At 45.2% G+C, this 14,644-nt stretch overlaps 2 protein-coding genes across 2 annotated transcripts; one reads left to right on the forward strand and one right to left on the reverse strand.

Moving 5' to 3' along the window:
* Window positions 1–1,768: 1,768 nt before the first annotated feature.
* TMEM167B (transmembrane protein 167B) lies at window positions 1,769–4,581 on the forward strand (the record flags this gene model as incomplete). The annotated part of the gene is made up of 4 exons (XM_084242447.1): window positions 1,769–1,778; window positions 1,928–2,002; window positions 3,498–3,698; window positions 4,499–4,581. 4 exons carry the CDS (start codon window positions 1,769–1,771, stop codon window positions 4,579–4,581), a joined length of 369 nt encoding a protein of 122 aa, XP_084098573.1.
* A 5,372-nt stretch (window positions 4,582–9,953) lies between these two features.
* Window positions 9,954–14,644, reverse strand: CFAP276 (cilia and flagella associated protein 276; the record flags this gene model as incomplete). The annotated part of the gene is made up of 5 exons (XM_084242448.1): window positions 9,954–10,024; window positions 10,408–10,535; window positions 11,535–11,650; window positions 12,171–12,314; window positions 14,564–14,644. 5 exons carry the CDS (start codon window positions 14,642–14,644, stop codon window positions 9,954–9,956), a joined length of 540 nt encoding a protein of 179 aa, XP_084098574.1.

The raw sequence follows: 14,644 nt of genomic DNA on the forward strand, positions 1-14,644 counted from the left end.
TGTACTAGCCAAGTAATCAGTATACCCAACTCTTCAATTGTGATTTATCCTTAAGCTCAGAGAGTGATGGGGGAAGATATATTTTTTTCAGAACATTACAGAAATTGGAGAAGTTTTCCGCCAGTGAAAAATGAGGAGATATAGCCAAACTCATTCCCTTCTGATTAGCAGGTTCCCATCTTGATAGTCTGCTAACCACTCCTGATTTACTCTCCAAAAGATTAAATAGCATGAGCAAAAATAAGAAATTAAAGAGTACATTTGAAGAAGACAGAATAAGTCTTTTCACAGGCAAGTGAAGAGAGCATAGTTCCATAGTCTCCAAGAAGGAGATTTTTTTTTTTAGATGAAGATGAGCCACATGATAGTTTAAATTACTGAACATGAATTTGCTTAGAACCTGGTTAGAATGGTTTGGGATCTTTACTCAGCCCTGGTACAGAGAATTAATAGTCAGTTGTGAGGATGATAATGCTGATGCTATTTTAGATAATAATTGATTAAAAGGTTCAAAGGCCAAAACTCTTCAGTAGGAGTTATTTGTTTTGCTTTGCTTTGTTTTTGAGTGAACCTGAACAGCTCTTTATGATAAGGAGGTTTGTGTGTGCATATGCACTGATATACCTGGACTTCTCTTAGGTTTAGCCCTGCATGCCTTCCAAACCTTCCAGTTGTTTGTTTCTGTATTTATGTATACTTTCGCAAGGCATCTGCTTTGCATTATAATTTTTTGGCTTACCTCTCAACTTAGGTTCCTAGAAGGCGACTGTGGTCATTTTCCCCTTCTTTTGCATAACAACCCTCAGACAGCAGATGGCACTGAAGCAAGGGGGCAGAGTCGGTCCTAATCTTAACATTTCAACCTGGGCAGACTCAGAGTCTCACTTTCGCCGGAACACTGAAAAGCTGATCGAATTGTCTGCAATTAAAGGTTTCCCTTTACAAAATGGAATCATTGGCTTTGTCTGCTCCACACCACCCCCACCACTAAACTGACAGCATCTGAGGTTGCGAAAGTGTTGTGAGAAGCGCTGTCCAGTTATCACCGATTTCTGGTTAAAGCGGTCAAATTGACCCCAACACTGATTAAATACCGGAGATAACAGACTGTCCTCAGAGTTTAAAAAAAAAACCCACAAAAAAACCCACACAAACAGGCAATTATCTGAATTTTCCCAATAAAGTGGAGATGTGGGACCTGAAATATGAGGCTTGTTTTTGTCGTAGTATACCTTACCTCAATTCGAAAGCTCACACGCAGCCCACGAGCCCAGAATTCCCTAAGGAGTAACGAAGAGGGGCATTGCAAGGGCAGTCCTGGGGGCCCTGAGGGCCGCCTCTTCACCTCAGGTGTCAGACTTCTCCTCAGTGCGGAGGCCACGCGCGGCGAGCACCCTCCTGAAAGCCTTTGCCTTTGCCAAAACACCGACGCGGACAGGTGGAGTTATGCGCCAGCACTACCTCCGCAGGGACGCCCCCAAAAGTCTTGGTTACTAAGGCTACTGAGGAAGCCTTCCCTGCCAGCTTTTCTCTGTCCCTCCTAAGCATCCAAGGACCACCCAGGCAGGCCCCTCGCCTCATCTCGGCAATCCGCTAGCCGCGCCTGATCGCGATCGGCGCTCGCCTCTCTGTCCTGGCGCCTGCGCACTGACACCCCTGCCCGTCGCCGCGGCCGCGATCGGAAGTGTCAAGCGGGAGCTGGGTTCCCCCGCCTTCGCCTCTACCACTGCGGACCCAGACCCCGAAGTCAGGCCTGGGCCCAGCCGCCATGACGAACGGTGAGAGCCAATGCCCAGAATGGAGGATGGGAGAGAAGGGCGAGGGGAGGCGTGCCGGGCGGGACCGGGACTGACGTGGCCATTCTTCCCGCCCCCTCCCGGCCCAGCCCCCCTTGGCCTCCAGGTGCCCCCAACTCCTTGCCCCCCAGTGTCTCCTCCGGTTCTCCCGTTCTGGGCCCAGCTAGGCCCAGCAGAGCCCGTTGTGTCCACACCTCGAGGCCTCGGTACCTACCCTGAGCCTCTCTCTTTCCTCTTCCTAGATGTTTGATCTGCCCCTTGGAAGGGGAGGGCGGTCCCGGCAGAACTACTGCTTTAGCCCCAAGGAAAAGGGACTCTTAGTCGCCTGTGTTTTCGATCTTTCTCACAGTAGACTTGGGAATACCAAGAAGTCACAGAGGCTCTCAAGCCCTACCCCCACCCGCAACCCCCAGGGAAAAAAGTTCGTTTTGAAAATAATGCTGAGTAGCCTTTTTATGTGTTTGTTTAATTCTGAAGTTCTGCATAGGTGATGCCAAACGGAGACCCTTGCTACAAGGGTTGGCGTCAGATACTGCCTCTTTTAAAAGATAAGACAATTACCACTCTGTTTATCTGATCTAATTTTCCAGGTCTTAATCTTAAAGCACCTTATAGACATGATTTGTGATTCCTGGGAAGATCGGGACGCATTGCCTTTATGATCTTAAGAGTTAGCCTTAAAGGAAAGAAAAGGCCTCTTAGGCCTTATGATTTGAGGGGCACAGGAAAGCATTTCTTTAAAGTGCCTTCTCCATAGGCCTGTTATTGAAGAATTAAATTTCATTTCCTGAATTTTGACAGTCGGTAGAACTTATGGGAGTAAAAGACGAGCACATAAAGGTATTCATCCTAAAAATGTGGTTTATATATTCATTTGCCAGATCTTTGTTGTGTGAGATAGTTTTCCTGGGGGAAGAAAGGGCAATAGAGTGGTTCAGAACTGGCAGATGTTGGTTATCTAAAATATTCTTATAGAGCTTCCTGGGCAGTCAGAGGTCTGACATTACTAACCACAGAATGCAGAGGAAGAAATCATCTGGACTAGGCAATAAAAGAGCATTCTGACACAGTGATTATTGAATAAGTTTAAGTCCCCTTTGCCTCTCTTGTGGTCTACTATTTTTAGCATTTAGGTGATTGTGCTCACATGTAGAAGAAATAACTTCAAAACTTTCTGCCTTTTTTTTTTTTTTTTTTTTTTTAGTTTTTGGCATGAATCTCTTATTTTGGCAGAAATGTCAGCAGCAGCATGCTTGAAGTATAGGATTAGCATAGGAAAATTAATTGTGCTCATGTGGATTATAACTCTTGCAATTTCCATTAAGTTTTACTCTTTGCCATAACATATTCTTCACCAAGAGAGGCAGATCTGACAGGTTTGGCTAAATGTTTAGCTCTCCTTTGTCACAGGATTGGTGTATAATAATTCTCTCCTCTGAGGCTCCAGCAATTCTTTCTTCTTTTTTTACCATTTGCCAACACTAGCCATTCCTGGGAAGCTGATTCTGCATAAATTGATTCACTGGGACTTGAAGTCTTGAAAAGTAAAGGGGTGGTGAAATTGTTGCAAGGGGGATGTCTGCAGGCAATTTGGGGATAAGCTAACCTTGATAGTCTAAGGACTTGGGCCCCCATTTGTCACAGGTTGGCACTACAGTTGAGGTTATCTTGATAGTATATCATACTCTGTTCTCCTTGGAGCTTTCGAAAGTGGGGTCACTTGTCCCAAGCTAGATTACTATCAAAGGTTTTCTTCTCTTTCTGTAATAGTGTACTCCTTGGATGGGATTCTGGTGTTTGGTTTGCTCTTTGTATGCACCTGTGCCTACTTCAAGAAAGTACCTCGTCTCAAAACCTGGCTGCTATCAGAGAAGAAGGGAGTTTGGGGAGTGTTTTACAAAGGTAAGATAATCTCTGGACAATAAGATGCTACAAAGTGGGGGGAGGGAAGATAAGCCGAGATTGCATTTGGTTTTGATTTTCTATAATTGCTTATTTTAGCATCAAGATAATTTTATTGGGCCTCCCCAGTGACCTAGGGGTTTATTCTCAGTGCTGTCACTGCTACGGCCTGAGTTCAATCCCTGCCCAGGGAGCTAACTCACATATGGTGCAGCAGACCTCTCTGTCTTACCCATTGCTCTTCTTAGCAGTGTATTGAACTCAGTCTGCCTGTTCTGCTCCCCACACTGTCTCTGGTGAATCCCCTCACCCCGCCCCCATAGCTCCAGCCTAAACCGCCTTTCTTCTATGCAAAAATTTTAAAAAAGATGACTTTATTATTTTTCCATGGAGTAAAAATATAAAAATAAAAAATTTTAGATTAAACTGGAATTGTTTGGAGGAATGTATTCCCTGACCTAAAAAGATTAAAAACATGAAAATTTTTTCTTAATTTCTGGAAAAAATACACTAGTCTCTTTTTCAGTGTTGACTTCATTAACTCACATGCCTTTTTACTTTTTATTTTTGACACTTTAATTTGGAATCTAACCTATCTAAATCTTTATTCAAAATAGGGCAAAATATAAATAAGTGGTATTTTCACCTAGAATCTAGAACTTAAGGGCACTATTTAACTGCATTCCTATGGGTTCTTGAGATCTCTTCATATGTGACTAGAGACTTTACAATATCACCTTGAAAGGGAGAACTTTCATGAAGGATAGAGTGTGATTTCTCTTTTTACTTTTGCCTGCTAGCCGCTGTGATTGGAACCAGACTGCATGCTGCTGTGGCAATTGCCTGCATTGTAATGGCCTTTTATGTCCTGTTCATAAAATGAATTTCAAAGCACCTATCTCATCAACTGCCAACCAAGGGGACAAGCTTGAAGAACCTATCAGGGGCCTGGGCCCAGTGTAGGAGAGTTCAGCTAAAAACATCAAAGTCCCCAGAATGACACCACGGCATCTGCTCCCACCATATGTGGGGGGAAAGCTCCTCATGGCTACGAACATTATTTATGCTTCAGGGGACTCCAGAAAGCCAACTTCCTTTGATCTGTGTAAATCAATCCATGGCAGAAAGTATATAATATCCAGATAAATTACACCCCTCGATGATAAGATTACATACCTTCAGCTTTTAAAACCTCTCACCTATTTTCTTTCAGCTCTTCATCAGAATCTTTTCAAAGAGACTCATTAGGAAAGGAGATAGGACATAATTTAAACCTCTTGGAAGGAGAGATAATTTTTAAGACTTTTTTTCCATTGATTTGGATTTGGCAGTTGGGGTTTGTGGGGTGCTGGGTAGGAAACAGAAGTTATATGATGCCAAGAAGTTTTTTCCTCTGGAAATTTGTCTTTCATATGCCCATGTGGGAACACAAGAGAGGCATGATCCTCTCTGCAAAAAAAGAACATATGAAATAGCTGTGCGCATACTGGTAGCTTGAGAGTTTTGCCAAGAGAACCTACATCTACATAAGATTTGCAAATTATTCGTCTGTTATGAGACCAGAAAGCAGCAACTTAGACAAAAAAAGTCTCGTTCACCAGAATCCCCAAAAGATGACTTTCCCCAATCAAATGGCATATGGAAAATTAATCCACTGTTGCTATTTTCCTAAAGACTTTTATATTTTCTAAATTACTGAGTACTAAATACTGTTACTCAGTTTTAAGTGCTACCACTAGGGGAAAGAGAAAGTATTGAAGAAATAATTGTTTAATATATTTGTCATTAGGGTAGAAGATATAAATAGGTCTAGTATATCTGTTGATATACAAGTAAATTCATCTAGTATAAGAATTTATTGTGATGTTAGATGGAAGTTTTGTCATGTTATCCAAGATACAAGCTTTGTATTCTATGTTTAAATTGGTGTTGTTATGGCAGTTTTTAGTTGATTCCTTGTTTTTCTTGGCCAATTTTTCATTTTCTAAATATTATAGTCTTTGCTATCTCTTGGAAATTCTATTTATTGTAAGAACATGAGACTGTAGAACGAAGTTGCTAATATTCATAGCCACAGTTGGACAGTTCATAAATAAAATGAGGATTATCAGGAGACAGGTTTGCAATTGAAAATGATAGGCTTTTCCATGGAGTATGATAATTCCTGAGCAAATCATTTTAGATGACTCAGCATTGAAAGGGAAGACTTTGCCATTCCCTCCTTATATCTGCAAAAGGATCAGTTGTTGCTTTTCTGAAGACCAACAACAACAAAAAAAGTTGGTTTAAAATTATTGTAACAAGCAAGGATAGACATAGGTCTACTGGTTGAAAATTCCGGTAAAGTAAAACTTTGGGCTAGTTAGTTGTGCTTGACCCCTGTGTGGCAGCAAATTGTCTTTTACTCCAAAGGAACAAAAGCTGCTAGAAGTTTAGGTTGTGAAAGTCATCAAGTAAACACTACATGTCTAGTCATCTCAGAGTTGTGACTATTGTCTCTTCAGGAATTGGTCCACAGGGTAAATTTTAGTGATTGGATGTTTTCCACCATCATGTCTATGGATCTTTCACATGAGAGAAAGGAAATCTAGTGAAACAGGAAGAGGAGTTACACCTTGTGGGTGTGTTTGGGACCTGTTGGCCAGGGGGAATGTCATGCCCTGGAAACGCAGGCTCAGCATGTTTTGCACTTGTTATTTTGTAGCTTTAATGATTTGTTTTCTAATAGGGCTAGTGTCTAAGCTTGGTGCTTAGGAATCCTTCATATTTTAAACTATTTCCATTTCACAGTTCAAGTTGTTCAGTTTTTACAGCCTACTGATTGGGTAATCCTGACCTAAACTCTTGAACAGTTCAATTTGAGACGTTTTCATACCAGAATGTACCAAAAAGTGCACAGGGTGAGGGTAATTTACAGCAAGAAACAAATGCACAGCTTATTTCATTTCTTGACTTTATGTATGCAGATAAGCCAGACCTTTTTAACTCATTATTGGCTGCTGTGTCTTATCTATTTTCCACTGAAAGTATAGGAGGCTTTCCTCTGAGGGAGTCTCAGAGGTAGAGGAATGGGGACAGCAATATTGCCTCAGACTCACACTGTCATCACCTGTATGCCAGAGTGGAAAGAAATCAGCTTTTTATAATTGAAATACAATTTTTTAATTCACCATTGTCTGCAAAATCCTTGAAAATAAAATTTCTATCCCTATTGTCTTTGTCTATTTTATTGGTCACATGTTGAATTTCCTGAGCTTAGTTCAACACTCCCCTTGTTTCTGCCCATAGTTTACCTTTTAAGTTCCCCTGAATGCTGACTGTATTACATAGTTCAGAATCAACGCGGACTCACCTCTCCCCTTTGGGGGCGCTGGTGCGTGCAGATACTCAGCTAAATACAGACAGCTCTGTGTGTGTGTGTGTGTGTGTGTATTTACCTAAACCCATATGGGTCAAAGATCAAAAGAAATAAAGATGTGTGTATAGACACGTAGCCACCACCTCCGTGCAGCCTGTCCTCCCGGAACCTGTCCCTCCTCGCCCGCGGTTCCCCGCCCAGCCGCGCGAGGGCAGCAGCGCTCGCTCTCCGCGAGGGCGGGGTCCGCGGTTCCTCCCAGAATCCTCCGGGGCGGGGGCGGGGCGGAGGCTTTAAAGGCGCGTGCGCACTTCCGCCCGCGCGCGGAGCGGGCCTGGGCCGGGCGGCGTGAGTGTGAGTGTGAGTGCGCGTGTGTCCGGGTGCTGCGTGGCGGCGCGTGCGGGCCGAGTGTGTGCGTGGGCGTGCGAGTGTGAGTGTGAGCGGGCGCGCGTGGGCGTGCGAGGAGAGTGCGTGCGCCCGCCCTGCGCCCCTCCCGCCTACACCTTGATCTTATTTGATCGGGCCGGGCGCCCGCCCGCCGGGCCGGCCCGAGGTGAGAAGCGCCTCCCGCGAAGCCCCCGGGCGCTGTGCGGCGAGGCCTCCGGGCGGGGCGCGCGGCCCCGGGGTCGGCTGCCGGGGCCGCGCTCAGAAGTGATGAATTGATCAGATAGACGAGGCCGGGCTCGTCCCGGGCCGTTGATTATCGAGGCGATTCTGATCTGAGCGCGGCCCCAGGGCGCGGCCCCCACCCCGGGCAGGGGGGCGGGTGCGGGGGGCGAAGCGCCGGTGCCCGCCCGCCCGCGGGGGCTGGGAGGTCGCAGGTCGCGAGGCCTGCTTCGCGCTGCCGCAGCTTGTAATCCCCTAATTCCCCCCCCCCCCCGCCTCTTTTTTTTTTAGATTTCTTATGGTCCTGCCTGCCATGCTGATTTGTTGTATAGTGCCGGCACTGGTGCCATTAGGCCCAGCGATAGCGTAGTGTCTGCTACCAATGGTTATATGTATGTATGTGGGTGGGTGTACAGTTTTCACAGCCTACTGAGTGGGTTAGCCCGACCTAAACTCTTGAACACTTCAGTTTTGAGACGTTTTCATAACAGAATGTACCAAAAAGTGCACAGGGTGAAGGTAATTTACAGCAAAATGACATACACAGCTTATTTCTTTCTATACACACACATGCACGCACGTCTGTATATGGACATACATGTCTTGGAGAACCCGGAAAACATAAAATTCAGTTTCCAGGGGCCAAGTCCAGGTTTACTGAATCAGAATTAGAAGGGAGTCTAAAAACCCGTATTTTAGAAGTCTGAATGCATGGATCAGGGTGATATATTTTTTAATGATCAGGATTTCAAATAACTACCTGCATGAGGTGATTTATCCAGTCCCCCTCTGCCATTCAGCCATTCTAAATAATGAAAAACTGAAACTGTCCCTGGGTAGCAGATACTATCTGAATAGACTGGGGTATCTGGAGAAGAAGCTATGACAGTTGGGTGATATTTAAGACCCTGCAGCTCAGTACCAGGAAAACGCCCCTTCAAGCCCCTGGATTACTCAATAATGCACATGGTGTCCAAATTTGAACATGGTAATTTACCATATCCGAGTTGTAATATTACGAACCTATTAATGCATTATTTTTTTAAGTGCCTTCAAACCCAAGCACCAGGTTGTTGGACCATGTTCCTTAAGAACCAGGTTTATATATCAATTGCCAGGGTCAATCAACAAATGTACAGATTGACACACAAAAAAGGAACCTGACTCCCAGACAAGGAGACAGTAGCAGAGTTGGAGCCAAGAGCAGGGAAGTGGGACCCACATAGAAAAGTAAAGTGCAACAGATGATTAACCCAGGTCTGAAATCTGCTAAGTGTGACCTCAGCAAAAATATTTGTGCTACCTTACACCTACTAACATTATAATGTTTATAAACTTAATAGGAAAATGGGCTATGTTTCTTGTTTCCCCAACATTTAACTCAGTGTCTGATACACAAAAGATTTGTAGGAAATGTTGAATGGATGCAGCTGTATGTTTGAAATGACTCCCATTTACAAAATATAAATACCTGCCTCCTGTGCAAAGCAGAGCTGTTCTGTACTAAATTCTTATCTTTTCTGCAAGATGACTTTCTAAGTTGCAAAAAGGCCCAACAGGACTAGATCTAGAAGTTTGGAAACTTTCCTTCCATGTTTTAAAAAGTAGTCAATGGCCAGCCTCCCTGGTGGCGCAAGGGGTTAAAATGCAGCACTATGAAGCTATCGGCAGCTACTGCAGCACCAACTCAAACCCCCACCAGGGAGCTACCCGCATGGTGCAGGAGACCTTTCCTGCCTTGACCACTGCTCCCCTCAGTGTATTTCAGTACATCTGCCTGTTCTGCTCCCCACTCTGTCTCTGTGAAGCTTCTCACCCCTCCCCGCACACACCTCTGGCTTGTACCCCTGTTCTTGTATGCATAAATAAATAAATCTTTATTTTTAAAAGATTTATTTATTTATACAAGCACTGGGCACAGTCAGAAGCGTGAGAGGGTGAGAGAATTCACCAGAGCCAGAGTGGAAAGTAGAACAGGCAGAGGGACGAAGTACACTGCTGCAGGGAGCAGCGCGCAGTCTGCGCGCCATGTGGGACCCTAGCCTGGCGGCCGGGGATCAAACCGGCACTGCAGGGGCTGCAGCCAGCTTTGCAACCCAGCGCTCAACCACTGCGCCACCCAGGGAGGCCCAATAAATCTTTTTTTTAAATCCTTAAGAAAATAAAAAGTAGTCAATGGCAACTCATAGTTCATGGGTAACAGACACTTCAGGCTCCATCTTGCACAAATCTATTTAATGAGGTGAGCGGCAGGAGAGTGCCGTATGATTACTTAGTCCAGGAGCCTGTCAACATTAGGTAGAGAAGAAGCCACCATCATTCTTTCGGGAGTAGCCTCCATTTGTGGCTGCAGTGTGAGGGGACACTAGAAAAGAGAAGAGGGAATGAGTTGTGAATTTCAGATCCTTTGCTTTTTCAAGGATTCTAATCACCCACACGTTTATGGAGAAGGTTCTTGTAACAGCTGGGGAAATGGGCATATAAAGAACCAGAGTGAGATAGCTATAGTTCCTTTCCCAGGTTTCTGCCCTTTGCTGGAATCTTTGTTCCCCAGGCTCAAGGCTCAATTGGAATTTAATTCATTTTATGGCTCTATAGTGAGCATGTTCCCTGTTTTTAGTCCCATATGTTCGCTCTCAAGCTCCTTATATATCGCTGATGTTCCTTGAAGTCAATCACATCAACTCCCTGTTTCCTGGGTCAGAAACATGCACCACCCATTTGCCCACCAAGTCCTCTAACCCTTACCTATGGAGCCCTGGATGCTGTGGATGGATTCCTTTTTAGGGTTGATCCAGTGTCTAATGTTAGCTCGGGAAGTGATGGGAGGTGGTGGGGCAGGGGCTAAACATTCTTCAGGGAACTGAGCCACGATTCTAGAAGATGGTGTGGGGAAGCACAATGGGGAGTGAAATAAATCAGGAGAAAGGTGAGGGAAAGACAGATGCATACAACTTCAAAAATAATGCAGCCGAAGACCCTTTTAAGCCCTTCTGTGGATTTAACTGGAGATTTTGTTTGTTTATACAAATGAACACAATCTTGGAGGATCTATATTCATTTTAGACAACGATACAGAAATTGAAAGGACCCTGAACTCCAGTGATTCTGCAGCAGCCACTGGGGTCAGGCCACCAGTAGTCTGGCCCAGCATGAATGGGGGTGCTTCCAGGTCTGGACACCAGGTGCCTATCAGACTGTGTCCTTGAATACTCTAGCCAGTCTGTCTCCCCAGGGAACCCCTACACCAGCAGTTCTCAGCCAAAGAGATTGTGGCCACCCACTTCTCTCAACTCAGCCTGCAAAATGACCGCCCTTACTGCAGCCCCCCAACATGGCTTTCCCTCAGCTCTGCCCTCCATCAGGACCCTGCTCTCCAACTTGCTTCCCTGGCACTACCTGGGAACGTGGGTCCCTCTGGCTGCTGAGGTTGGGGACACTCCCACCCTTACTACACTGCAGCTCTCACTGAGGACATAATAGAGTGGGGTGTTGACTGGCAGTGTCCTGACCACCTTTCTCTAGTCCCTCTATAGAGGAGATTAGCGCCCCCATCACAGGACAAGCTGCCCTGCCAAGCCTGCAGACCATGCCTCTGGGCACCAGGACCCTCCCCAACAGAGGACACTGACACTGACAGTGCCCTGGGGTAGGGAGGGGTAGGAGCATGAAAAGGGAGGCATTATTCGCCCCCCCCCACCAGAAATGAACAAAGGTTGCTGAACTGAAACCAAAAACAGAAGTTGCACTACAGATGCAGATGTTAAAAAAAAATAAATGTATACAATTGAGTTCCTATTGATTTGTTATTTCCCAGGTGACAGTTTGCCCTGGCAAACTTCCTTAGGTGGAGAGGCTCCTCCTGTACCGCTTACCCGTGGGTATCCTTGATGGTCTCCTGGTGGAGCAGTATCTCATTTTTGTTGTTGAAGATCCCAGTGTGTTGGTTGTACAAGGCTGATAAGCGGAAATCCAGGTCATCCTTCGGAATCTACACAGGAGGTCAACCACCCCCCAAGGTTAAGTTATCACCTCTGCCCCTTTCTCCAGCCTGGTTCTGTTGGACTCTACTCTTCCCCAAAAGCAGGGTGTACCCTGTGGCTTCTGAGATACACCAATTCTTTTCACACTAAACTGTACATGCTGACTTCTTGTCAATGTAGAACTGTCTCTCAATGGGTAGGTCTAAGGAGTGATGCGCTCCCACTGGAACCCTGAGAGTCACTATGCTGTCCCAGGCTTGGGCTTAATGGTCCTTAACTCACACGTCCTTAAAATTGGGAGAGGAAGAAGTTTGGTGAAAAAAAAAAAATTATTTGCTCCAGATCACTGGTTGGAGCAAAACCCAACTTTTCTGACTTCCCAGAGGCAAGACAAATTGGTAATTGTTTTTCGATTTGATGGATCTTGAGTTGGAACAAAACAGAAGATGATGTAGTCATGGTCAGGCTACAAAAAGGATATTAATCTTAGGTGGGTATAAAGAGAAATAACACTTCAACACTGGATACCTTAGGATCAAAAAAATAAATATCCCTCCTCAGGGAGGTGGCTGTGGGAATTAAGCTGAGTCGACGCCAGGGTTCCTGTTGCTGAGCAAGGTAAATTGTCTTCATATAGGGCAGTTTCTGCAAAAGAGAAAGCACACCAAAGATCTGGTTACAGGATCCTTGCTGGTGTGGTAGCATCCACCCCCTTATTCCCTTCTATTTCAGTTGAAGCTCAGAGGAACATCTGTAAAGAGAAGAAAGACACTGGGCAAGACTCCCTAGACTTCTGAGCCTCTTAAATCTTCAATCTTAGAATTGACATAAATGCACCAGAGATGCAGGGAAAGGAGTGGAGGGGACAAAGCAGATGAAAGGTGGGGAGCAGTAGGAAAGATGAGGAGCTCAGGTTCAGATTAGACATCCTAAGTTTGAGGAAAAGGTGAGATATGCTAATGCTATTTAGAGGTAGAAAACTGGAGTGTATATGCATATGCAGAATCATTATAGTATGCGCCTGAAATGCATATTGGGCAGGACATCAGCATATTTTGTTCAACATTTTGTTCAATGTCTGCATTTTATTGCCCTCTCCTGCATCACTACTTCAGAGCTGCCTCCTGGGATCTCTGACTCCTAGCTGTATCTGGCATATAGTAAATAATAAATACTGAATAAACAAAAGGAGGTGCTTTGATTCTGTTATTAAGCCACATTACTGCTTAATTCACCTTATTTTGCACCATTTCGAACATCTCAAACACTTCTACCAAAAAAGATGATCTAAATGTCCAAATCACTGACAACAATCATTAAAAACACACACGCACATGCACACGCACACGACACACCAGTATTAACCAGGAGAAAGGGAGGCGTGTACAAAGCATGATGTGTACAAAGCATCACTACTTCAGAGCTGCCTCCTGGGATCTCTGACTCCTAGCTGATCCTTCTCATCCTACTCCCATCCGGTCCAATCCACTGGTACTTATGCTTTCTGAAATACCCACTTACTGTGTCACTCCAGTGTTTAAAATCCCAACATGATTCCGCAGTGCTTGCAGGATGAAATCCAAGCTCATTGCCATGATGCACATAGCACACCCGACAGGGTAAAGCTTCCCCAGGGGCCTCCCTGGTGGCACAAGGGGTTGGGCACTGCACTGTGAGGCTGTCCTCAGCCACTGCAGCACGAGTTCAATCCCCAGGCTGGCCAGGGAGCTGACCTGCATGGCACAGCAGACCTCTCCTGACTCGCCCGCTGCTCCCCTCAGCAGTGTATTTCAGTCAATCTGCCCGTTCTGTTCCCCACTTCGTCTCTGGTGAATCCTCTCACCCCCCCCACCTCTGGCCTGTACTCCAGTTCTTGTGTGCATAAACAAATAAATCTTTGGGGAAAAAAAAAAAGCTTCCCCAGCTCCAGTTCTCTCCTGCATTCCTCACTCACCTTTCAGTCATTCTGGAATCACCTCCAAACAGGTCATTCTCATCCTTTCCACACATGCAGCCCAGCTTCTCCCTTTACCTTGAATGTCTGGTGCCTATTTTCCTTCTTCCTAAGTCACATTTCACTGTCTCCCTCACCTGGCCCAGCTAACTCATACTTGGATGTCAAAACTCACCTGCTCCAGTAAGTTTTCCTTTGAACTTCCAGTTCTCATCACACTGTACTTGTCACTCTCACAACACATTACTATTGTGTAAGCACTTTTGCTGTTCCTCTTGTCTTTTTAAATCAAATTCCCTGAGAGCAGGAACTATATCTAATTTGTCTATATATCCTCAGTGTCTAGGAGTGTATCTGGCATATAGTAAATAATAAATACTGAATAAACAAAAGGAGGTGCTTTGATTCTGTTATTAAGCCACATTACTGCTTAATTCACCTTATTTTGCACCATTTCGAACATCTCAAACACTTCTACCAAAAAAGATGATCTAAATGTCCAAATTATTGACAACAATCATTAAAAACACACACGCACATGCACACGCACACGACACACCAGTATTAACCAGGAGAAAGGGAGGCGTGTACAAAGCATGGCATGGGGGCACTCAAAGGATTCTCTCCCACTCCATCTCTCATCTCTTCAGAGAACAATTTTCCAAACACTGTAAAGGGCTACCTGGAATCCTACCAGGTCTGTTACAGCTCCACTACTTACTCAGATCTCCACTCCGGGTTGTGAAAGTCCCTTTTACCTTTAGACTAGAACTCTACTTCACCTTCCGAAGGCACCTCGATAACTCAGCAGACCTGAGTATGGGGACATGCAGGTAGGTGGAAACAGACTTCTCCAGTTCCTGACTCAGTGTCCTCAGCAGTCGCCTAAGTTACCACCTCTGCCCGCCACGCCTACAGAAAGAGGAGGGTCGACCCTCTGGGGAATGTGTTCATTAAGCCCCAGTACCTTGGTACCCTGCACTTTTCCCAAGAAGGCATCAGCGTTATTCAACGCAGGGTTCTGGACAGACTCTCGGGTGTAAGCCAT

This window comes from Talpa europaea (assembly GCF_964194135.1).
Source record: "Talpa europaea genome assembly, chromosome: 9".
In the NCBI taxonomy this organism is placed as follows: Eukaryota; Metazoa; Chordata; class Mammalia; order Eulipotyphla; family Talpidae; genus Talpa; species Talpa europaea.